The 26,969-nt window shown below is 40.9% G+C and overlaps 1 protein-coding gene across 2 annotated transcripts in view; it reads left to right on the forward strand.

Moving 5' to 3' along the window:
* wdpcp (WD repeat containing planar cell polarity effector) overlaps positions 1-26,969 on the forward strand; it is a 70,309-nt gene that overhangs the window by 28,633 nt on the left and 14,707 nt on the right. For both annotated transcript variants that reach the window (XM_029520942.1, XM_029520943.1), the window contains exons 6-13: positions 349-408; positions 1,078-1,192; positions 5,872-6,008; positions 9,049-9,240; positions 16,373-16,976; positions 20,679-20,867; positions 21,437-21,560; positions 22,666-22,729. In XM_029520942.1, the coding sequence (XP_029376802.1) occupies positions 349-408; positions 1,078-1,192; positions 5,872-6,008; positions 9,049-9,240; positions 16,373-16,976; positions 20,679-20,867; positions 21,437-21,560; positions 22,666-22,729 (1,485 nt within the window). The remainder of the gene's footprint in view (positions 1-348; positions 409-1,077; positions 1,193-5,871; positions 6,009-9,048; positions 9,241-16,372; positions 16,977-20,678; positions 20,868-21,436; positions 21,561-22,665; positions 22,730-26,969) is intronic.

A 26,969-nucleotide genomic window follows, 5' to 3' on the forward strand; every position in this document is an offset into this window, starting at 1 on the left:
CACACACACACACACACACACACAGAGCAACCCTTACCTGCATCCTCTTTCAACTCTCTGCCACTGTGAGCAGGAACTGCTGCAGAGGCCACCTGTGGCGACAAGTGTTCCATACTGTGTCCTGCCAAGATAATTAATGCAAGTATGAAAGTATGGAAACGTTCTGAATAGTTTTTTTTGTGTTTATTGTCAAAATTACAGGTTGAAACCCATGTTTCCTTAAGCCTCCGAACTGCATTGCGATTGTCTTTTTGTGTTCTCGGATTGAGTTGAGGTGGTTGGACTCTCTGTTTTCTGTCCTCTCACTGTCCCTCTGTCTTTTTCTGTTTATCCACCATGTTCATTCAGGAACTGTTGCAGACCAACACCTGTGTTCATACCAGATGGAGGAATAAGCATTGCTGCCAGGTACACACCTTCTTCAGCCCACCACATTCTGCAAACGCACACACACACACACACCTTCCAGGTTCAGGTAGTGGCAGAATCTCACTGTTTGTTTCCTGGTTTGATCCTTTGACCCTTTGAAGACTAATTCTTTTGTTGCTTGCCACTTATTTTTGATGAGACAAAGTGAGATTTTTTTTAATGATCAATGAGCTTATTAAATAATGATTGCTTCTGTTATTCAAGTTAGTCTGAGATTTTGTTTAAGGCAGCTAAATTTATACAAGACAATATTATGAATGTGTCTAAATGAGCTTTCAAATCTCTAGAGAACACAATTTCCTCTAGCCTTAGACTCTCTATTCTAATAATACAAATTCCTCCCCGATATTACAAAAAACCTCAGGAAGAGAAGAGAGGTCAGGCCCTTTTTTCAGACACAGACATGAGACAAGATTAAAGAACAGAAAACCAGGAGAACAATATTAAGTGAGCTTTCGTAATCTACTATAACCAACAATCCCTGTATTTCTGTATCTGTATGTAGTTTTGAACCAGGAGGAAATATACTTTCGTCTGGTCTCTTTGTGTAACAGCAGTATTTTGGTTTAGTTTTAACAACTTTAGCACGTATGAAACAAATTAACCAAAACTGTGTGTGTTTTGGTGGGGGGGGGGATTACCCTGCAGTTCATGCTGAGCAGTGGTGTGCTGGTGACCCTGACCCTAAATGGACCTCAACTTGAACAAGTATGTGTTGACCGCACTCTTGTGGGCCGTCTGCCAGCCGACACCATCACTGATGGTTTGTTACATGGTTACACGAAGATACACGCCTTTGATATGTAATAATTAATTTGTTTCCAGTAAAGTTGTAATACATTTTTGAATGTGAAGTTCCTAACTTAAGTGATGTTGATGTTGACTGGGGCTGTTGCATAACCAACACACCTATTATCACAGTAATGAATTCCTCTTTTTTTTTTTTTTTTTTTTTTTTTTTTTTGCATTCACTGAATTAAATTTTGGTTTTTATGTGGTTGAAATATTCCAGAAGTTTCACTGTGGTTTAAGCAGATTTAAGCACACAATCATTCTTGTTTGGTTAAGCAACCTATCTACAAAACATAACATAGACAAACAGAAATATTTGCATTTAAATATTCAATATTTTAAAACCTCCAAACCAGCTACAACACAAACACATACAGTACATGTTACACAGTCTACTACTGTACTTACACCTGCTCTACACACACGCGCGCGCGCACGCACACACACACACACACACACACACACACACACACACACACACACACACACACACACACACACACACACACACACACACACACACACACACACACACTCTCACTCCTCACTTTGTCACATAAACACTCACTTAAACCTGCTCTGTCTACAATCAGACATAGCAGGTGCCACAGGTGACCATGGTGGCCCTGCTAGCTAATTGCGGGCAAATCCTTTTGTGCTGTGTCTGTCCAGGGGCCTTCCCTTAAGAGCATCCATCAGTGTTTTTCCACCATCGCGCGTTCCTCCAGGGAGTACTGCCCCCCTCGCGCTGTGCTCTCTCGCTCAGCAGACCAGGCAGGAGAGAACAAGGGGCCGTGGACACCAGCCCAAATCTGCTAATTATTTCTTTCTTTCTGTATCAATTATTTGTTCATAACACCTCCCTCCCTGCTTCCGCCCAGGGTCTCCAGACACCTGATAAAGCCCCCATAGTGAACGCACTCACATACCCTCTCACATGCACACATACTGGCATACACACACCTACTCACATGAATACATAGGTAATTACAAAACACTCAGATTTTGTTTTTGTTTTTTTTTTGTTTTGTTTTTTGTTTTTGTTTTGTTATTTTTTATGTAGATCAACAAGTACTTACTCTATGTCCATTCACATTTGCAAGCACATACTGGAGCATGCAGGCACACAATGACACAGAGAGTTACACACCTGCACAACCACACAAACCCAAGTACAAATACACCCACTCACCTCCCGCTGTGCTCCATTCAAAGCCTCAGAAGCACTAATTATTAGAGTAATGGTTGTGAGAGGGTGGGTTCCGGGGATTGTGTTGGTGTGTGTGTGCATGTGTGTGTTGGGAGGGTTGATTCGGTAGGTTAGAGGCTGTTCTCACATCTGTCACTTGTTAAATTAGCTTGAGACAATTAAGAGTAGAGAGCCAGACCATATTATACTGTTCACCACATTTGCAAAGTACAATTATTGAAAGAGTTCAGTATTGCAATCAAAGTAACCATTGTAAGTATCAGTATGTGTGTGTGTGTGTGTGTGTGTGCGCGCGCGTGCGTGTGCGTGTGTATGCATTGTGTGTGTCTTAATATCATCTGTACTTTATATAATAACTTTATATAATTCTAGTCAATCACTTGCAACGCAAGAAGTATAAAAGTCAAATATGGACCCCTTCGAGTGCAATGTCACAGAAATATGCGTACGCAGCTTGGGGTCAGAAAACCACTGAACTCTCTCACAGTCTGTGGGAGAACAGGACAGTTAAATGCCTAAGGGCCATTCCGTTGGTCTAACTTACCTAAACACACAATATATAATGAAGATCTGTGCTGTTTTGGTTGCTATACTGTCAAATTTGTCTTAAAAAAATTTAAGCAAATTTACGACTTTCCTGGATTCTGACTGGGCAAAGCTATTGTCAATCAACACTCCATCCAGTCGGACTTCTGATGTGCTTTACGGCAGTCAAAGAGGCTCAGTTTGTTGTTCTCACTGCATCTCAGATAAATTATCATTTATCAACCCTTTCTGTTAGATTACGCTGAAAAGCCTGGATTTCACGGAAAATCGTCTGTCAATACCTATGAAACGTATGCTGCCTAAAGTTATTTTTGTGGTGGATGTAGGTAGCTAGCTAATAGTTAGCCGTCGGCTAGTAGTAATCTTTTGAGGTATTCCTCGCGGTCCTTAATGGACAACGAAAGCGCATATTCTGAATAATCCGAATAATTTGGTGGAGAATCGTCGACATCCATGCTCTCTTCTATGTGCTCTGATTTTCTGGCCCCAAGCTGCGCGCACATTCTCGCTAGGCTCGGAATGTTTGTATACAATGAAGGGATCTATAGGGATCAAACTAACAATTGCTTTTTATCATCAGTCGGTCTGCTGATTATTTTTGGATTCATCAAATCATCATTTTGTGTACCAATAATAATAATAAAAACACCTATTACCACTTCCCAGCGCCATAAGTGATTTTATTCAAAACCATAAATTCAATCCCAAAGATAATTTACTATCAATCATGATATAAAACAAATTAGACTGTGTCATAAATACATTTTCTATTTATTATACATTTTCTGTAACAGTAAGTGACAACTTTCCTAAACAAAATTTGCCACTTTTTGATGGACTGGATTAACGTTTGGTGTGTTTGCCCCTCTGTGAAAATAAGCAATAGCAGTAAGGTTTGTTTTTGTTTCACAATGTGACAAAGCAGGTTTAGTGTCATTCCATAAAGTTTGTTCCATCAATACTGGTTACATGCGTGTTCCTACCAGGAGCCTTGGTTGCATCATACTGAGCAGTAGATTACATATATTTTACACCATCAAAGTATTACAGCTTTCCTTTGGCTTATGCCTGGGCCAAGTTGCACATATGCTCCACGATTAAGCATCCTTAAGTGATTTTTCATAGCCGGTTTCATTTACCCATGTTAAAATGTGCTTTGGTTAAGCCCATTGGCCTCTTATGTCAACATGCTACTGAGGAGATGACATTAAATGGATTTAGTCGATCTTTGTGTATGTCTGTCTGTGTGTGTCTGTATGTGGCCGTCTGTGTGTGTGTGTGTGTGCGTGTGCATGTGTGTGTTTGAGGCGTGATTGTGTACATGCTATAATACATGGTGTGGCTGTGAATGTAAACTTCACAGTGTGGATAGATATTTTTGTTATTGTACATGCATGACGTGTTTTGGGACTTGCATGTTGTAACTATCCATGCGTGTATCTCTGGGTTATGTATGTGCCAGTGTGTGTCTGAAGAAGTGTATCACTGTGGGTCATAAAGGTCTGGGCCTTTATTCCAAATCAGCCACCTGGTCCCAGATTGCGACAGCCTGGTTTCATATCCCCTCCTTCATTTGGGAATGAATGGGATTAATCCTAATCCCGTTTATAGACACCCATAGAGATCAATACTAAACTGCGTTTAACTTGATTTGTCTGTAATCTATTACAAAGACGCTTACCGTTGCATTAAATGTTTTTGAAAGCAAAGGCAACATTAATGGCTGTATTTTGTATCAATTTAAACCCTGAACCAGTTTTTATTACAAATGCTTTCCAATCCAATTTCAACATAGGGACAGACCAGCTGAATTGACCTGATTTAAGATGCTAGTTTTTTATATATATATATATATATATATATATATATATATATATATATATATATATATATATATATATATATATATTTATTTTATTTATTTTTTTTCAAGAGATGTTTTACTTCCTTCATGAATATTTGCATATTAATTTGAAATTTTCACACAACAGGATGATTTGAAGTGTAATCATACCAATACCCACACATTTATAAATACACACATGCCATGGTTAATTGCTGGTTAGATTTCTAAATCTCGGGGTGCAGCCTTACTCGTTCAACTCAAAGCAGGATATCTGAGAGACATGTTGAACAACCCCCCTTCCTTTCCATTTAATTGGTTTCATAAACAGATTAATTTGAAGGAGAGGGGGGCTTAATTGCTAATCAGCGTTTCCATGCAGCTCCTGAAGAGTTGAACAGGATCAAGTTTCTAGCACAAAAAGGCCTCACAGCCTGCAGTATGCTGACAGGAGGAGACAAGAGAACAGGAGACGAAGGAGATACAAAGAAGCGGTGGAAAAGAGATAGGAGGATGAGGGAAGGTGGAAGGAGACCGGGAAACTAGACAGAAAGAAGAGATGAGGAAGAAGAAAGAATGAAAGAGATGCAAAAAGCCCGAAGTTCTATCCCCCTGCTACTAATTAATCAAAATGATCCTGAAAGTGATCATATAAATAATGATATATGGCATTGTAGTGCACTGCACTGATGTGATAGTCAAGTACAGCAGCTTCTTTCAACCTCTATGGGCTGTTTGGTGAAAACCTGTAGACGATATTTGGCTATCGTCAGCCATGTTCTTATAAAACCATCAGCTTCCTATAATTAAAAACCCTCTAGATTTTCATTCCCCTTGGACTCAAGTGACAGTTCTATTAAATCCAAGTTTAAATTAAGTTAATATACTGTCTGGTGTCCAGATTTACTTTATCAAAGCTAATAAGTCAATGAGTGTTTGAGAATATCATTTTGTTGTTGTTCTTTTATTTTAATTATAACATGAATTGAATTTCCCTCCAGGCATTAATACATTTATTTCTGATTGTGATGTGTGGTGATGTTATCCCCAGCGGTGCTGAGCGACAGGCTGATTTTGCTGTCCTTCCTGGAGCAGAGCCAAGTGGCTGCAGTCTACCTCAACAGAAAGAACCAAGATTCCTCAGAGAGCAGCAGGCGAACAGACAAACTCTCCCCCTCAGAAGTGAAGGTACAGTAGAAGGAATGGATGGAGCCTTGCAGTAAAAGCACAAGTAATGCGTGTGTTAAGCTTGGTGTTTGTAACAGAGAGAGAAATAGAAAACAAAAGAAGGATGAATCTAAGAAACTGACTACTTTGTTCATCCTACCTAATAGCTGATGATTTTTCTTGCATTTATTTCCCATTCAACCTCTTCTAGCCTCATATTTCTGTCAACAGCAGCAGTCTACATGAATGGTCAAAATAACTAACAGTAACACCCAAACATAATCCAAACATAGCAAAGCTTTGTCACCAAGTCTGTTTGAATTATGTGTTTTTGTTATTAAGCCCTTTCTCCTTACAACACACTCTGTGCTAGTCAGCCTTTCAACAACCTCTGCCTGTCTTCAACAATATATAACATACTGTATAAAAGCTTCAAAGCACCCCACATTAAACTACAGTTTAAAGTGGTTTTGTTGAAAATAATTCACATAACTTATTTACGTAATGGGAGGCACATCCTCTGGATGACAAAATACCAAGTTCGTCAGTGTAGGAACTATTTAAATGTTTACTGTCAGCTTCTATATGATGATGATGCATTTTATGTAATGTGTCAGCTGTAATGATAAGGAAAAAACTTCTCCCTTAACTCTTAAAATGTATTCAGTCAGTATTTCCCAAAGAAATCCAACTAAACATTCATACTTTGTCTCCTTCCATGTTTTGAAATTGCCTCCAGTGTTTCTGGAATAAAATCTGGCTGTAATGATGGCCCAAAACAATATTTTTACAAAACTGGTCTTGTCTACTTTCTGTTAGTATCTTTGTGCACAACAGGTAGTTTCACTGTGATCACCACAGAACAACAAATTTTACTGTGTGATCAATGTGGCCTGCCTGCCTCTAATGCCCTACATCTCTCCCTTTTCTGTCTATTAATCTCTCATCAAGCTGTGTATAGAGAGGAGTTGTTTTTATGGGTGTTAGTAACAGGTCTGATTATGTGTTGCCCTGTCTCTCCCTCCCCAAAACAAAACCTCACTGTGTCCTCCTTTGCTAGCTGGCCAACCACTAACCCTAGTATTATCACATTACTGCCAGGCCCTTTTGTGAAAGTGTGTGTGGGTGCGTGGGTGCATGTGCATGTTGGTGTGTATAAAGGCAATAGTTCCTGCTGTGCGTCTGTCTCCAGAAGCAAGTCCAGATAAGATGCCCTCCCCACCACCACCTTAACGCATGCTCATCCATTCAACCACCATCCCACACCTCTGTCAATGCATGTGCATGCAACCTGCAACATACACAGACGTGTGCACACGCACGCTCAACTACCCATCCCCCATCACAAACACCCACAAGCACATACACATCGCCCTGGTCCAGTGGGCTAAGCTGGAGAAGGGAGAGTGGGGGGCATTGAGGGGGAGGCTAAACTAATCCGGCCCACAGAAAGTGGTTTTTGATTATTGCTGACCAGCAAACACCAGCAGAAAAAAATTAGAAGAGGAAAAAGATGGGTAGGGATGGAGGGGTGTATGGGAGGTAGAGATAGAGTGTGTTATTAACCCACTGATTTTCAGATTTTTATTTTTTTTTTTTCCCCCACTCCCATTTCTAATCTGTTAGTGATCTCCCGTTCAGCTGTTTGGGACAACTCTTTGTTCCCTTTATCATCAGATGTTGTTCCATCATTTTTATTCGTCTGTGTATTTTGTGTCTAAAGCAAATTCTACCCCAAGAGAACAAGAAGACCAGACATGGACCACTGAACCTAAAATCTGCTCTACTCATACAGTACAGCTTGTCAATATACTAATTTCTGCATCTTCTTGGGCTTTTAAACCATTTCTGTATTGAGGATTATGTTTTTTTATTTAATTTCTAAAAACATTCCCAAATTCCTACTTTTAACAACGTAGCTACTTAGTGGGATTTTGATTTTACATCTGACTGCTCTTTTCCCGGCTTTCAAATATTTATTTTGACACAAACCTCCAATTGATCGATTACTAAAAAATACAATTATTCTACCTTTTTCTCTCCTTATGTATGCTTCTTGTTTTGTCCTTCATTCATCCCTTCATTCAAGCATGATTTGTTCTTCTATTCCCATTTCCCTGAAGCTGTCACCCCCCTCTTCATTCTTTCTTATCCTTCTGTCTGAATCCAAACAATCTGCTTTTTCTACATTACCACCCCTTATTCATCCTTCTGCTTCCTCCTTCACCTCTGTCCTCCATCAGTCTGTCAGGTCCAAGCCACTCTTCTGCATCATGACAAAGGTCATGGACACATGTATGTGAGGGTGTGGGTGTCTCCTAATGTATGCATTTTTGCCATCGGCTCTGATAGCTGGTGTATTGTGCTAGTAAGTGTGACTGGAGATAAAGAGTGTATGAAAGGCTTGAGTGGATATTGGACTGCATATGTGAGCCTGTGTGTGTGTGTGTGTGTGTGCGCAAAGGGTATGAGCTGTTGTGTACATGAAAGACAAAGTCACAGTGTAAGACCTGCATTTTTTTTTTTTTTTTGCTTTAAAAAGTGCTTTTAGTTAGAGCATTGCTAAGCAGTGTGTGTGTTTGCCCTGATTATGTATATATAAGTGTGTGTTTATATGCCATTTTTATGTACGTACTTGTGTGTATACATGCATGCATTCATGCGTGTGTGTGTGGGTTTCTCTGTTAGCATGTGTGCCCCAAGCGCCACGAGAGCTCATTACCGTGCGTCTCTTTGTTGTGGCCTGTAGAGCGTGGCAGACCTTCCCAAAAATATGCACATCACTAAAACAACAGGCCTGACTGAACAAAACACAGAGACATTAATAATGTAAGATAAAAAACAACCTCAAACATCAACACAAACAGAATCAAGGAAGGACAGGAGAATAATGGTCGGGGCCGAAGAAGTTTCAGAGGCCTAAGGTGTTCAGACAGGTCAGGCTGGTGAATTCAAATGGGTGAATCTGGTTCCGACAGTCTGATGACTTTCCTTTCTCAAAGATGTGTTTGCCTGTGTCGCCCTGTCTAAATACTGTCTGAATTTGTGTTTCCATCTCCAGGTGATGTGCGTGGAGGTCAGCGGATGGAGTCACAGGCTCGACAGACAGGTGGATCTCAACCGTCTACAGGATGTCGCAGTCTGCTGGAAGAAGCTCGATGAGTCTGATGAGGAAGTCTGGCCCTGGACTCCAACGAACATGCACAGGGACAACCTGGTTCTTCTCAGCTGTTCACCTGCTGATGGCCTCAAGGTACAAACATACATACAGTCTAGATTTTAAATGCTTGGATAATTAAGGTTTTTTTTTTTCTTCTTCTTCAGATTGTGTGTGTCAACTTTCATTTGAGTGCATTCACATCATTATTAGAAAGAATTGTGGGTGATAGAGCACTTTTGAGGTAATTCAACAGCTACAGATGATGCCGAATAAAATCCTCACAGTTAGCATCATCTTGAAAATCCTGCCTGAGGTCTTAGATCCACATGCACTCGCAGATGCTCTGTACATTCGCTGGCTGCAGCGAACCCTCCTCCAGGGCTTTGCTGCAGCCACCTTGGTTGTTGTCAGGTCGCCCTGCCTCCCTTTAGTCTGGAATTAGGATCAGCTGGCTTCAGATCAGGTGAAAGATTAAGATATACAAAGATATTCCACCTGTTCACCCTGACAGGGTCCTGACAGCTCCTGGCAGGTCTAGGATTGTTGTCTTGCTGAGTGATGAGACATCATCCATTGGGTTGGGATGTTTTTTGGCTTAATCTGAACACACAACCCTGTTGCTTCTGTCAGGAGTGAAACCATCCATAAAAGCCAGTGTGCCAGTTCCATTAGCAGCCATACATTCCCAAGTCATAACAAAACTATGGGCACTATGTGTTAGAAGGGTTGTATCTGCCACAATTCCCTTATTGTCACCTAAATGAAATTGACACTGGGCATGTTGGTATACATTATTCTGGCCAGAACGCATTAAGTCATCTGAGCACATTGCCTCTCAAATATTTCTTTCAGTAATTTTTCAGCCAGTTCTGTCTGGAAGTAGACCCCAGGCAGACCCAGAACACTGTAAAGGTTATACATCCCATCTGACCTTGGAACACCTTGACATCTTACAGCATGATGCTGCTTAGGTGACTGCCCCAGCAGCACAGACTTGGACCACAGAAACCAGAAAGATAGATGGATGACTGTGCATTTACATCACAAATACACTGTTCACAGATGTACTTTATTCACCAAAGAACAGCGTTGTTTTTCAAACAGAATGCAGAGGTATTTCTCGATTGATTAAAACTGATTGGAGAATCACTGTTTGCAATATAGATGACAATAGTGTGTAATACACAGCATTATAAAAACAGTGCTGAGAACTTAATAATTGTGGTATTTTCCTGACAAACTCATTGAAGACATTTAAAATGAGTCTTGTTGTAATAATACCTATGCTTTTCTGTATTTTTATTTTGTTTTCAGCTCGAAAACACCTTTTGCCTTTTGTTTGTTGTGCTTTCTGACACTTTGCAGTTGATAATGTGAAAAGCGTGAAGGCAGTTGTTTGTGTTGTGGCATGAGACGCTGAAAATGCAGCTTACTGGCTCTTTCAAGTTGAATAAGGCTTTCAGCTATAATTTTAAGCATATATCACAGGACAGAACAAACCAAACTGCATCTAACTAATCAACAGTCATTAATTGCAGTGATTTGATGCAGTGTACTAAACAAGTGGAGCAAAGAGACGGAACAAAGAATCCATCACAAACATTCTTAACTTTAAAGGTTTTAATACCTTTCAGTGCTGTTTGAAGCCACAAACCATATCTCCTGCTGTTTATTTTAACATACACACTTTCGAGCACACACACAGAGGAGGACATAGTGAAAAAGGCAGCAAAGCTGCTGTTTTGAGTGGAGTCCTCTGTTGCCGTGGATAGGATTGGGGATGGTGTGTTAGTCACCTCAAGGGTGGCACCTCTGTTGCACCTCCATGTATCACCATAAGAAATAAGCAGGAAAGCTTGAGCTGTGGTACAGCGTGAAGGAGAACGCCTACACATCCTCACATTCACACAAACACACACACACATACAGGCTTAGACACACATCCTCATGGCCTCTAGCAAAACCCAACCCGTGACCCTATTCCATGTCAACATAGGGTTGGCCTTGTGCCGAAAGCAGATGAAAGATCCCAAATTACCGAACCGGGCTTAACTCGACTCCTCATAGCGTGCACCTCGGTAAGCATATGCAAAATATTCACCACGCCACAGAGAGACTGTGAGAGGGAGAAAAGATGAGCGTTACCAATTGCATGCTAGGAAAACAAATTCAAACTGAAGGAGGGATGGGAGGAGGTGGGGAGAGGGGGGCATGAATATTGAAATAATCAAAACAGATGCTGTTTGCTGCTTTTTCTGCTTCTTGTTTTTGGAACACACTCTCCACATTTATCACACTCCTTCACCTAGTTTATTCTCTCTGCCCCACCACCACCACCACATTCCTCCTCTCCTCCTTCCTTGTTTCCTCCATGCTTCAAGAACATTAAAGTGTCTTCGTGGGGCTGCGGCATCGCGCTGTAATGAAAGCGTTTGTTGTCATTTTTCAGATGCGTGGTGTGAAATTAAGCGAGCAGTTCATATAAGAGCCGTGGCAGGAATCAAACGCCGGGCACACATCAGGAGACGCCAGCTACTTCAATCACTTCAAGCTCATATATATGTTCCTTTTGTTCAGTTCGCTATCTGCCGCACTAAGCCAATTTTCTAGCCAGTCTCTCGGCATTTATAAAAGTCTGATTTCTTTCCCTATGTGGTCTTAATTCATATGCCCCCCCTCCATGCTGATAAATGGAGCCACGGCAAGCGGGGGGGTTGGAGGGTGGGAAAGAGAGGAAATCGCATACACATAGTTTGTTTTTATGCGACCAGTAAACATTTTTAATGATCGGTCCTTCATGCTTATGCTTTTTAAAAACCCTCTCCATGCTCAAATATTTACAAATGTGCACAAACAAACCATTTTCTGACATTCAATAATCTTAATGAAATGGCAAAAAAAGATGTATTTATTTATTTCCATTTTAAGTGACTTTATTTATTTTTTTGGGAGGGTGTTTGTGTCTGTGTTTGTGCACATACCTCTTTTGTTCATGTTTTTTTCAGGTCTGTGACGATCCTGTTATCTGTCACCAAACAGTTTCTCTGCACTCATTTGATTTCTGCCCGCTTTTAATTATTATTGACTTCATCTCTGTGCTGTGTGGCATTTGTCATCTGTAGCAAAAGCACTAATATGTAAACAGATTGTCCATGAAAGACAACCGTTACTTGAGTAATTAACATTGAAAGAACATGTAATTGCAATATGAATTAAACATACCATAATCTCAACTTCACTTAATTTCTTTCTCAACTGTAGGAACACTACTATTGAGGGTAAGTGTAGTAGAGGCCACATTGTATGTAAAATGGGTAAATTTATCTGTGAATATAAAAAGCTCCAGTATACATGCCCCAGAAGACGTCCAGTAGAAAGCACCTTTGCAGCAATGCACTGGAATCATAATATGGACCGTGAACGGGCCGGCTATTGAATCTAAAATACAGAATTACCCGCAAGCTTCATTGCTTTGTAAGTCACACAGGAAACACTGCGTCTGCAGTTTCGGTACAGTGTTTTCTGCTGAAAATTATTCTCCCTGTACTGTAATTATGTTCAGTAGTACCAATTATGAAGTTAAGGTGTGAGGAATATTTTGGTTAGTAATCCTGCTGTGCCTGTGTATTTTCTCACATCAGTACCTCGACTCTTAACCCTAATTCACATACCTAAAACTTCCCAGTCCCAGTCTCCCCCTCACTCCCTCAAAACACTCCTCATCCCTTCATCCCTCTACTCTCCTCGGTCCCTCGGTCTCTCTCTACCCGTCTCTCTCTGTCTTTCTCTGCTCTGTGAGCTGGAAAATTGGCTTCAAAAGGCCACTGCTGTGAACAAGGGCCAGCCACACAGTTGGGCCCATCCGCTTTATCTTTCACGCCACGGAGGGGAAAAAAAGGTACCGGCGAGGGAGAGAGAGGAGAAGAATGGAGAAGAATAGTTTTGACCAGTCACTGAAACCAATAACCAGGAGAAAGCTACTTACTAGAGGCCTCTCTCTCTCTCTCTCTCTCTCTCTCTCTCTCTCTCTCTTTTTTTCTCTCTTTTTCTCTCTCTCTCTCTCTCTCTCTCTCTCTCTCTCTCTCTCTCTGTCTGTCTGTTTCTGTCCTTTGCATTTTTGCATCTCTCTCTCTCTCTCCATGTCTCCACCTTCTCTCTATTCTTTTCGTCTACTCTCTTACTCACATCTGTTGCCCTCGCTTCCTGTCTTTTTTGCATATCCTTTCACTCACATGCTGACCCCCTCATTTGACCTTATTCATAATTTTTCCATTTTATGCTTTCAGAACCAGGGAGTGTGGTACATTTTTCTACCACAATATACTTGTGTGTTCAAAGCCAAACAAAGCTTTTGCTTTAATGTATTATGGATTAATATAATTTAATAAAATTGCAAATTACACCGCCGAAACCCTTTTGTTACATCTTTATTAAAACTGTCTTTTTACTTTTACTTAAGTTTTATTTTATTAGACTTTTATCATTATTTGCAAATATTAATATCTACTTTCAAAATGCTCAGTATAGCCAACTGAGCATGCAGGTTTAAGACTCGTCTATCAGCTGCAGGGAAACTGCCTTATAATGTTTGCGTCTTATCAGAGTTACAATAGCAGGAGTGTTTGTAGTTCAAGAGTGCGTGGCTCTGAAAGATTCAAACCTCATAACCCTGAACATCTTGAGTGCTGTGCTTTAATCTCCTAATCAACTGTGTTGCCTTCAGGTGTCTTTTGCTTTCCTTTGCTCAGTCAACATGAAATTGAAAAAGAAGCATGGCCTTTAAGATGACCTGGAGTCAGTATGCAGCTGTGCTGGTGCTAATAAATATTGTGGGAGCAGTTTTTGATGAGCACTTTCAGTGTGTTTTACTGTAGAATTATTGAGATTAAGCAACCGCATACTTCTTAAATGTTGAACTATTGTAATTGTATTGTAATTGTATGACATACTGTATCTTCTAACAGCCAAGTGAATATAGGAAATTCAAAATCAATACACTAATGTTTGAGGACTGTTAACATTGTATTTTGGTGTCCAGCAGGAAAATTACCTTTATTAAATGCAGTGCTGGAGCGAAAACAACCCAGATATCTTTAATTTTATCTAGTTTTTTATATAAAACTCAATAAATGACCCATTTTAGTCAAAGGATGGCTGATTTTGTAATCAACTGTGGACATAAGTCTTCAGCTTGGTATGAAAAATCAAACCATGGCTTTGAAGGTCTGTTCATTCTTCTACATGCTTTGTGTGTATGTATTAATATGAATTTATGGTCAAACATTTTGCCTCTAGTTGAATTATTGACTCTTGACCCAGTCCATGCTGTATTTACACTTTGCCTCTAAGCTTTAGCTGACATTGCCCCACCTTCTCTGTTCCCCTGTGTGTCACCTGTCCAGTGACACAGAGCTGAATCAGCTGCACCTCATCCTCATTGGCGGTACCGTGGTGGCACAGCGGGCAGTGGGCACCAGAAAGCTGGGCATCAGATGAAAAGCTGATGAGGATAAGAAGTGGTTGTGGGGTCAGGGTTGGCAAACTGAAGTCGGTCTTGTGATTCATGTGACAGTATGCTGTGCATGGACGCGATGGTCTCTCACTTGCCATGTGTTTGTGCGTGAGTTTATTTAATGGATGTTTAATTTTGTGCCTGCAGATTTGTTGCTTTCCAAGGAACTGCACCCTCCCAAGGATACCGCCACCTTTTACAAGAAGTGAACCCTTCTTGCCTACTGCCTCAAACACACACACACACACACACAGAACCTACCCCCTGCGGAGCAGCAGGAGCTAGCTCTAGGGGATTATGGGGAGGAAAAAAAGCTTTCAGCAGGACAGTCTTCTGCTTCTCCTGCTGTAGACCATGGGCAGGCAAAAAACTGCCTTCCTTCCCCCTAAGTCCCTTTTTGCCAAAGCCTGCCAAAAGCTGGGCTGGGCAGCTTTGCAAAAGGAAAGGAAGGCAGGCAGGCAGCCGATCCCTCTTTCTGTCTACATGGCGAAAAGAAATGGGCTCATTTAGCCAAAGCTGCCACGGTCAACGCGGGGCTCTGATAGAGGCTTTGGTAAGGTGAAATCCCTCCTAAAAAGCTCCGATAGTGAGTGTGGAACGGTTGGACTGATGTTTAGTACAGACAGTTGTCTCCTGTCATCCACCTAATGTTCCTGGTTCCTTGTGGGTGTTTTATCGGCAGTGCCACCCGTAGCATGGCCTATTCCCCTCAATGTCAATGTTTGCTTGCTTAGCAGGGCTATTGTGCCCACTCCCACCGACTGGTTTGGGTCCAGGATAGCATGATATAAATTCTTTATTTGACCATTGGTCATATAATTCCATGCTTTCATCTGTATCACCTTTTTTATATTAGAAAATGCTTGTTTCCTGTCAGGCACCATGTCTGGTGTTGAGCTCTTGGCTCCTCACGCAGCTAAACAGAGGTTGTTTATCACTGGGTGCTGGATGCCAAGCCGTGGCATGCTCAGGGAGACACTGTTGTTGACCTTGAGTTAAAATGGAGCTGTTATCATTAACTGTCTTGATTGACAGTCGGGTGTTGATGAGCAAAGGCTCCATTTCCTCCATCTCCAGAGGGTTTGGGGCTTCTGCCATGTTATGACTCATTTCTCTGCCTCTGTTTTTGAGTCATGTGTGCCCTTGCTCTCTTTTTATGCCTCGCTCTAAATTAGAGACAGGTTTAATGAGAGTGGTGCTTGTCAGCTTTCCCAAGAAGAAGAACATGTTAAAACAGCAGCACAACTAATTTGTTTTCAAGTCTTTGTGAAAATTACTATCTCAGTGGCAACAGTACAGTCTGATGCAGATAGGAATTTCCCAGTTTGGGATCAATGAGGATTCTGGTCAGCACTAATCCATACGTATGGACAGCTTACTGACTTATAGTGAAGTGGGTGGAAATGCAATAACTGCCCACCAGAAGTTCATCATTTGAAGGCTTACAGTAACCTTAATGTTCATCAGCACATAAAGATGGAAACTTCCTACATAATGTAACAACACTACAGTCATTTGTCATGCTTATTGGTTATGAATGATTTATTTGTATTTTTGTCCCATCAGTTCATTGTGTGACCAGACGTCAGCCTTTATAGATGCAGCGTATTCTGAATGCTTTGAATCAGATCAGATTTATACAATATAAGATCCTCAAGTGTGCATCAGTCTCTGAAATTGTGCTATCTTCTCTACATCTGTTCTCTCCTCCAGGTCCTCAGCTCTGTCCAGACTGAAGGCAATCCTCTGGACTGCCACTTCAGCTTACTCCAGCCGTACATACTGCGAACAGTGGAGCTGTCAGCAAGACCGCACGGACCCAAAGAGGGTTACTGGGCTGACACTTGCGTGTATGAATGTTCACGACGGCGCCTGCACCATCTGTCTGCCACACGCATACAACTGCCATCCGAGCCCATTTCCTGCTCACAACACCCCTCTGAAACCATGCTTCTTCTGGGCTTAAGTGACTCCTCCTTGGTCTTGTATGACCAACGACGGGGGGTCTCTCTCCTGGTCTCCTGCCCTGTGCCACCCAACCTGCTATCCTGGCACCCTGCTGGGGCCATAGTCATGGCAGGGGGAGGGCAGGGAGAGCTGATGTGCTTTGATGTGGGCTTGGCACCTGTGAACATGGCACTGGTGGCAGAGGAAGCAGCTTCAGACACCACACTAAGACTAGCTCAGCACCTGCGGTACTCTGGAGGCCTGGAGGGACTGCAGTGGGGGACAGGCCTAGAAGGTGGCCCAGAAGGGACAGATATGCTGATGTTAGCCTTTCACAGTGGACCACTTGCAGCCTTGAGACTCAAACTCGGTAGGTAATTAAAATATTTATATATATATATAATGGAGTACCATTAAAATAACAGTAGGACCATTCATAGGACAAAAACTAAAGTTAGACATGCAAATAATACTTTTGTTTGTTGGTTAATCTGTCCATGCGTATCCAGTTTATAGGATGGCAGAAAGCTTTGAAAGAAATACGTGCCAAGTTGCCAATTCCCAGGGTGATACCTTCAGATCACAGATTTAGCCTGACTAACACTCCAGAGAAGTTTGCGATGTCCTAGAATTTGAATTTCACATAAGGGGAACAACATGTTCATCAGGGAACAGGCTGCACTGCTAATCCCAGAACAAACAGTTTGATGCCCAGGAAATAATCATTATTTTACCCTGCTTCTGTTCCGTCATCCCAAATTTCATAAAGCTTTACAATAACATGCAGTCATTTTTAATATGACATGATTTCCAGACCTTACTCCATCATAGTCATCCTATCGTAATGACGGGCTCACTTCCTCTCAGGGCCTCTTTCCCTGTTTTGGATCTGACACTGTATCTCAGCCCCACTGTGTAAATGCAACCGCTGAACCTGTCTTCTTTGCACCTCTTCACCACTGAGGCAAGTTAATTTGTTGACAGACGGGAAGGTTAGCAAGAGTCACACTCTCAGAGGTCATTCAATAATCGCCCTGGGGCACAAGCCCCCCAGGTGCATTCTGGGATGCATTTTTCCGATAAATCGTTTACAGTGGCTGCGCAGTCCCTTGAGGCCCTCAGATAAAGTTTGCCTATCAAAAATTTTCCAAAGCAGCCACCTCACCTTCCAACACACATACACCCAAACATAAACACAAATGCACTTATACAGTGTCATACAGACTCACACATTCAGCATCCCTAATTGTGACTTTGGAAAGAAGATGTGACTGTGGCACGCAGCTCTCTGCTGAAGTTTGAAAGCAGTGGTGTGGGGGTGGAGTAGGGAAGGTAGGAGATTGTGAGCATTCAAGTTAGTGTGTGTATTCGACTGCGTTTGCCTGTGTGCACAGGGAAAGGGGAGGGTGTCTTCCAACAATAGCTTCCTCTCTGATCGCCTGCCAAGGTTTTGATGAAGAAAGTCACTGTGCGTCTTTCCTCCATGATAATGCCCCCCTCCCCTACGCACACACAGACACACATATTCTTTATTTCTGTGCTTCTATGCGCACACACTCACGCTTACACACATACACATTCAAACTCGTTTGTTTGCTTGCACTCCTCTGTATTGACTTGTTTCATAAGGCCTGCTACATGACAGAAGGAGTGAGTCAGGAGGCAGTGCGGAAGAAAGACTTGGCCGAGCTCCAGGTTCTCTTTTTTCCATAGGAGGCAGCCCTCCCTGGTGCCCCCCCCCCACCCCACCCAGCACCCTCCTGCCTGTGCCGAATTATCTCATCTGGGCACACTTTGGCCACAGCTGGGCCTGCAACGGTACAGGCAGAGGAGGGGCAGACCAGTGAATGTGCTGCTCAGCATAGGGGGAAATGCAATATTGCTGATGTGTAAATTAATAAAAAGTGAGAGCAACAGGGAGCTGAAACATCTTAATCTTGATGATTTTCATTTTGGTGATCAAACTGAAAAAATTCCTATAAAGCACTTTTATTTACTCATATTTACTTTAGTTTATATCTGCTGTCATTTTTAAATAGTCTCATCCCAATTTTTTTTTTATGAACTGCTTCCATTAATTAATATCTGCAGAACACTAGTTTTAATGGCTGAATTTGTTTTTGTGTCATACTTTACTTTGACTATTTACTATTGTTCATTTAATCTGAACTCTTAGCATGTGAGGACTTCTGCCCAGCATTGCTCTAAGTTTTGTGCCAGCTATAGTGACGCTTAGCTGAGTTCATCAAAGAGTTTGTGAAGACAGGTGAGGGAGAGAAGGGACTTGTCCTTGCCACTACAATCATCCATTGACTTCACTTAGAAAAGACATCGATAACCCAAAACAAGAACCCTACACAGCCACACATATACATACACGTACACAAAAACATAGACACACACAAATCACACTCTGCTCAGATGATGTATTAACCACATTAACCCACTCCTTAGGGGATTTAAGGGCTTGCTAATTGCCAGCTTGTCATTTTAATTGCCGGTACAACCTCCACACACACGTACATGCACATGCACGCACGTACACACATACATATATACACACTTGGTGGTGACTTGGTGGTGACTTTGTGTGGCTGCAGTCTTGCCCTTGACAGTGCCACTGTCGGTGACCAGCTAAGCAGTCAACTTTTGCTTAGCATGCACATCAACATATTTTATGATAGAAAACTTTGAAGACATAGTAGAATAAAAATAAAGTGAGGCCGGTCTCTGTCAGGACATACTCCTTTTTATTGCAACACATTTGGGTTTGGCTGTGTTCCTGCTGCTTCAGCAAACTAGTACAGCAAACTAGACTCATGATGCTTCAGCAAACATGAAATATGATCAGCCTTTCCTAAAATAAGTTACAGAGTTCTTTCAGCTGTTATACACCACCGTGATCAGGTCACAATAGAACATAATTACCCTTTGGCATTCAACACCTTCACTTCCCATGTGTGTACTCTATAAAGTCTCAAGCACACACACCTTTGCCCTTTAACGCACAGAAGGAGACACCTCCACTGTCAGTAAGGGTACAAAACCAAGTCTTTCCATTATTCAGCAGAGTAATAATCTGCTCATAGACACACACATCCACACATATGCACACAAAAACAACAGTATAATCAATCACCTCTGGTCAAACGGCATTATCAGTTATGGGATTTCTCTTATCGTGATCACAAAAAGCAACAGACAGGAAAATTATTTCAACATAAGGGTTCATAAAGTATGCTCAGTGTTTTTCAAATGGACTTTAGTATATGCTGATGAGGAAAACCTTGTTTTTTGCTTGTTTTTCCACACACACACAAACACACACACACAGGGATTAAATAGACGTCCAGGCTAATTGATTGACAAGTCAATGCCAGTCTAGTGCTGCCTGAGAGTTAAGACTGATCCACTGGACACTTAGTTTAGGTAAGTGCTCCAGGTTACTCTGCATGGTCACACAGAGCAAACACCAGTGCATCTTAGATTAATAAAAGCCTGGAAAAGAAGATGAAGGAAAATATGTAATGTTGTTTCAACTGATGCATTCTTGGTTAGGGTTGGACAACAAAATGATGATTTAAAAAAAAAAAAGACAGAAAGAGCCTAAATGCACAAATTTACATAAACATTTGAAAAAAAAAAAAACACTACATGTGATAGATAGACAAAGCCAAAAACAACATTTCTGGCTTTGTCACATACAGTAGTACATTTCCAACACCTTTGTTTTTAAGTGCAATGTAAATTTTGTTTCTTTTCATGTTAAGGATAGGCAATTCTCATGGGTCTAGTGTGTATAGCTATCAGCATAGAAAAAAAAGAGAAGGAAAAATCAGTTTGAGCCATTATTAGTAAGCATTAGTGCTTGAGAGATTGTATTTATTTCATTAGGTCATAAAATTAAACTGGAACGCTTCATACACACAACAAACATATACTTTGATGACACTTCCAACATATTTTCATATGTTGTACATTCAGCTGTGATCCTGCTACATTTAACTCTTGCTTTTGGTGTTTTTATTATAATTATCAATCATTTTGATCAAACTCTTACTCTTTGTGACAGGGGCTCTGACTGGAGGCCAGATCGGTCCAGGGGAGCTGCTGCAGCAGCGCCTGCTGTGTGGCCAGGTCCGAGAGGCTCTGGGCGTCCTTGAGGCAATGGACTGGAGCATCATGGGAGACAAATGCTACAGAGGCCTGTGCTCGGTAACCAACCACCTGTTGAGGCTTGAGCTGAATGCAGAGAGAGAAGGTGGGTGTATGTGTCTCACACAGATGTTTAATTAAAATTAGAGCTGAGTCAAACCAAGTGATCAGATACACAATTAAAAATAATGTTGGTGGTGTTAAATTTGTTTGGAAAAGACAACAGAATGGAGTACATATCATAAAGGTGTAGTCCTAACAGCTGTGGCCTTGGTTTTAATCCACCCCATGGCCCTTTTCTGCTTGCCATCCCCTCTCTTTTTCACTGACTGTCTCTCTCTCACAGAAAGTTTCAGAATAGAGCTAAAAATGCCCAGTGAAGGAGGAGGAAGCTATTTGAAGTTCATCACACAGAACTAGACCTGATCAAAACTTGCAATACAACTAGATGCGTATCGTAAATATGCAGAACCCAGGGCATTGTTGAACATTTTTTGTAAAGTAAATTCAAAATTTTCAAATTTTGTTTTTGTTTCACTTTTACTTGCAATTAATTATCTGATTTGTTTTGCTGATATTCCACATTTTGTAAACTTTATTGTCTTGTCTTCTATCATAATGGGTGTTATTTTTTTTTTATTAATACATTTTAATGTCTGTCTCTTCTGCCTGCAGCCCAACTAGAAGCAGCTCTGGCTGTGTTTTACACCCCACCTGTCCCTTTCTCTGATGCAGTGATACTGGAGTACAGGGAGCCCATCAGCAAATATGCCCGTCGCTTTTTTCACCACCTCCTCAGGTAACACCACCCACTCTGTGCTGTTCCTATAGTCCTAATTTGATGCACTGAGGGGGGAATATGTATTCAACAGTAACAGGGGGTTGAGGGTCAAGTTAAGATGCTCTCCCATCAGGCCACAGATGAACAATCTCAAATTTAATCAACAAAAATACATGAGGGGGACAGATTTAAAGATGTCCCCCGTGGCCATGTGACTTTCATATACACATTTTTATTTGACTATTTTTAAGGAATTACTAGAACATTTATCATCACAGGGTGTAGCGTCAGAATAAAACTGTCCAAAAACATTTTTCAGAAGATGACATCCATTGAGGAGACAATTTAATACTGCCTGTTTGCTGCTTACTATTGCTATTTTAAAAAACCTAAAAAGGAAATTGCTTTTGAATTTCATCGTTTTCATACACACACACACACACACACTGATGCGCCTTTGAGTCATTCATAAGGCAAAGCACCATACATGCACCTGTTTAGATTGTTGTTTCATTTTCCCTTCTGCATGAGAGCCTTTTGAAATGCCTGTTTGACTGAAATAGACCCTGTTGTTCCCACACACTGCTGCTTACTGCTCTCCATCCTGCAATTACCTCCTGTTCCCTCTCTCTCTTTCTCTTTCTCTTCTGTAGCAGAGCTGGAGCGTTGTTTGGCATCCTCCTCCTTTCCTCTCTTATCACCTACCTGCATTCTTCTTCTTTCCATCAACATCAAATGAAGGAAGCCCCCCCCACCACCCCCAGCACACACATACACATACACGCGCACACACACACACCTCCTCTCTCAGCTTGTGTTTGTTTGTTTCATGTTGGCTCTAGACGGGGAAAGTTGAGTTTTTTTTTTTGTATTGGGAGATACAGCTGTTTCTCTCTCTGAGCTTTAATTCTGGATAATAGGAAGAGGGCTCGCTATTCTCAGTTCAATTATCGACAGTTTAGTATGCAGTGTTTGTATGTGTGACTGCATGTATGGTTTGGGGTGTGTCAGAAAGAAGAAATGTGCATTAGTGACGTATGCATCTGAAAACCATTCTGTTTACATCTAATATGGATGATTGTAACTTTTTTGTCCTGTTTAACTGTCTACACTTCCTCTGCAGACATGAGCGCTTTGAGAAGGCTTTCCTTCTTGCTGTAGATTTGGAAGACAGAGATTTATTCATGGTAAGTGGCAAGTTATCTTTAAAAAAGAATTCTTGAAGAATGTGAAATATCTTGACAAAAGGCTGTACACTATAGCAAAAGGTCCACATAATATGATTAAGGAAAGGATCAAGAGTCTGTTAAGACAAAGCAATGGAAAATATGCAAGACTAGGTATAAATTAATGGCTTATTGCCATACAGGACATGATTTGTAAAATTAAGGCTCTTACCACACCACCTGCTGTTGGTAAATAAAGGCCCTAATACCCTTCATATGAGGGAATATGGAAAAGCAAACCACCACCTGGTGACGTAACAGAAACTGTGTGTCTAATCTAGTCTTGAAAGAGTAAGACAGTCCTCACCAGTGGTGTAACAGTGGTGTAACTTTGGTATGATTTGGCGCTATATAAATACATCTGATTTGATTTGATTTGATTTAACATCACTGCAGATGTACCCCAGGCCTGTGGCCGGTCCAGCCACAAAAAAGGATGCTACAATCTTTAAAACGTTAACAAATATAACTCCAGTATAAACTGTACACCCCAAACACAGCAGGTCCACAGTGGCCGCCGGCAAGTAAAAGAGGGACATACAGTCCTCTGATAGACTAGAGGACAAATGTAGCCAAACCAAGTGTTTCTCTTTTATTAAGATAAGAACTTTGTAAGGCCTTCAGCCAATATTCTTAGAAATATATCCATGTTAACAATATTTACAGAGGTCTCAAAATGTGACATATTTCTGTTATGCTATTCAGTGACATTTAACAATAAACCACACAAATTTTTTAATAAAAAATAATGTAACAGTTCAACTGAAAACTGAAAACAGAGGATAGATCTATAAAACAATGTGTTACACTTTTGTATTAGAAAATATAAATAATTTCTGATTTTACAAATGCCTTGTCATGGTTGACATACAATGTAAACACATACAGCTTATACAGTACATTTAGACAAGTGTACATGTGTGTAGCATATCAGAGAGCAGGTGCAATCCTGATATGGGCCCCTTCCATTTCACAGCAGCGATAGCCGGCCTCAGCCTTTTCCTCTCCTCTCATCTTCCCTCTAACGCACTCTTTCGTCCACTCCACTCTGAAATGCTCCTCTGTGTTTGACCCCCTTTTTCAGGAGGCCCCCTTTGCTCCATGCTTCACCAACACCCTAGACATTAATACAGACCCCCATACACACACATTCACACTTCCCTTGCTTCCTCAATCACACTGATAGCTCTGGTTCCAATTCCCTCCCCACTAAGTAGAGCTGCTGGGAAGTCGAATTGAAAAGGTGGAGTCGAGCCTGTAGACCTTGAAAAAGCCCGGGGGGGGTGGGGGGTGTCAAAGAGAAAGGGAGGGTCTAGTGGTGTGGATGGAAAGCTGTATATCAAATGCAAAACAAGAGAAAAGGTGAGAGAGCAAAGACAAGGTGCTTTGTCACTTTGGAAGCATTGAGAGATGAGTAAGAACTAAACAAACAAACAAAAAAAAAAAAAAAGCTGGAATTGATCATTTCCATAGAAACAGATACAAAAATTCTGTTCATGTTTGGTCATATTTGTTTTATTGGTTTTGAGATGCAATAAAGAAATGACGAGCAAGTGCTTTTGTATGCGGCACAAAACTGAGATGACTTAGATTATCTTCAATTGTGTAGAACATAAAATAACCCCAAATATTGGAGACGATATACTCGAGAAAGTTCATTTACAGGGCATCACAGAAGTGATTTGTGTGCCTGCAGCGTTTCCTTGGATCCAGATATGGTACGTCTCCATCCAGTGGCACTTAACTCTGACAGCCGGAGCTACCAACAATCACAGGCTATAATTCTGCACCTGGCAGTAAGCACATGTTTTGTGATTTCCTGTTTCAGATCAAATCTCTAATGCTGGGTTGACACTGCATGGATGTCATCTGAGCTCTTGTTGCACAACATTGTTACTGTAAAAATATTATTACTATAGTTGTGCTGAAGATGCATTCACTAAAACTCAAATAGGTGACGGGACTGCATGCCTGCAGACTGTCATGATAATGACTTTGATTTCCCATTGGTGCTCTTATTTTTAAAAGCGCTAAACTCTACAGATGACACCAAACTACTTATCACAGAGCTGAAACAAAGTTAATGGACTTTGGAGTTTCTTTTTGTTGTTTTGCTTTTATTTCTGCATCAGTGACCAAGAGACTGCAAGAGGGAAGAGAAAGGAAAGGAGTATGTTGACATTTCACCCCTCGCTCTAATTAGGATGTGTTGTTGCTTTAACCTGCTGGTCGGCTGATTGAATCGAGGTGGAGGGGGTTAATGAGGGCAACCCCCACCTTTGGGGTGCTCTTTCTGGCTTCTAACTTGCCCACAGAACTCAATAACGCGCCATTGACTTGATAAAATGCATGCACACACGTAGATAGCATGCACACCCTCGCCTCACATGGAGGTGCCCAGCATGATATACCCCTCTCTATCACTAGACCCCCACCCCACTAGTCCCATTGTTTCTCAGCTAACAATAGAGACCCTCCAAGCCTTTTTCCCTTAAAAGAAACCTTTTGTTAAAATGAAACACTTTAGTGTTGGGTTAAATTGAGGGGGAGGTGGAGTTGGTGGTAGGGGTGTTTTGGTGGAGTTGGAGGGTTAGGGGCATTTGTAGAGGTGGTAGTCATGGGGAGGTTACTGAGCCGTTCGCATTTTTTTTTCTTTGCCATAATTGGTGCTGTTCTGTAGCTCTCTAATTAGCCTTTGATAATGAGTTGATAATGTAACCAATTAGGTCATTCATCAGCCAAGTCAAGCCTGACGACAAGTTTTTTTCTACTTACCCTCCCTCTCGGCTTTTTCTTCTTCTTCTTCCTGTGTTTTTTTTTTTTTTTTTGATGTAGCTTGTTAATTATATCAAACTGTGTGATAGTTGAATCTGATGCTGGCTCTTTTGTTCTTAAATGAATAATTGTACTTTTCCTTATTATATACGCTAGAAGTGAGGCAAGCTGCATTTGTTGGGTTCAGCCCATATCTTGTTCCTCGAGCAGACACAAGGCTTGGTGGCCCTGGAGGAGGAGGGGGTATCACACATCTTTGGCAATAAGCTCATTGTTGTTGCTAAGATGAGTAATTAGTGTTATTAAAACGTTAAGTCCTTAACACCTATCAGATAGAAGTGTTAGTCAAATACAACAAGTGTGCCAGAGAATGAGTGTGTGTGTGTTTATATGCATATTATTATTAAGTAATTATTGAATATATATCTTTATGTCAGTATGCTTATGTCTATATGGTATCTAGGCTGACTCTAGTTTAAAGGGCAATTTTACCATAAAATATTTTAATACTTACATTAACTTCCTATTTACTTTGAATAGTTGACATGAGTTGTTACTGGTGCATTTTTTGTTCCTGAGGACAACTGACTGCATGACGATGCCGATGATATGACCAGCAGTTGCTGAGTTTTACAGCAAAAACCTTCAACAGTGATCTTTAAGGTTTTATGTCTGTCTCACAGCAGACAATAAAGGCTTCTGTCACCTTTTTTGAAGATATTTATTGTTAAATAAGGAGTTTATCAAATTTCAAATTTTAAACAATAAAATCAAGTTTGGTGCAACCTGACTCATTTTCACATTTACCAAAGACTGATTATATATAAAAATAATAATAATAGTTATAATGTGGTGCTGACGTTATTTATACAATTTTGTTTCAATTTTGTGGATAGCATTATAAAATTCATACGTTTTAGAAATTATACTAATAATAATAATAATAATGATACTTCAGCACTTCCCAAATAGGTAGATACAGGCTGTGAGCAAGAAGACCAACGTGTTAGAGTGGCTGCACACAAAACATCCAATTGGTGGTCTCTAATGTTAATAAAATAAAGTATGTGGAGAAGTGGTCCGTAATACGGACAATATGAATATTTAAAATATTCGGAATTCCTGCATACAGGAGTTCATGTCAAAAAATGTATACTTTGAGTCTTGCAGTCCTTGTGCCACAGTTTCAAACACAAGACGTTACATTTTAATTTTAATAAGTGGGAGTGTGCACCTATCGCCTGTAAAAAAAAAAAATATATATATATAAATAAATAAAAAAAGTGCGATCCACACTGTATGTTCAGGTGTGTACTTTCCATCGATCGTGTTTGACAAAAACCCACTGACTGCAAACACATAGACATGAGCCAGTTAACCTAATCCTTCATTTATTTGGAGGTAACCCAAATATCAGTCAATATTA

The sequence above is a fragment of the Echeneis naucrates genome, chromosome 15 (genome assembly GCF_900963305.1).
Source record: "Echeneis naucrates chromosome 15, fEcheNa1.1, whole genome shotgun sequence".
NCBI classification, from domain to species: Eukaryota; Metazoa; Chordata; class Actinopteri; order Carangiformes; family Echeneidae; genus Echeneis; species Echeneis naucrates.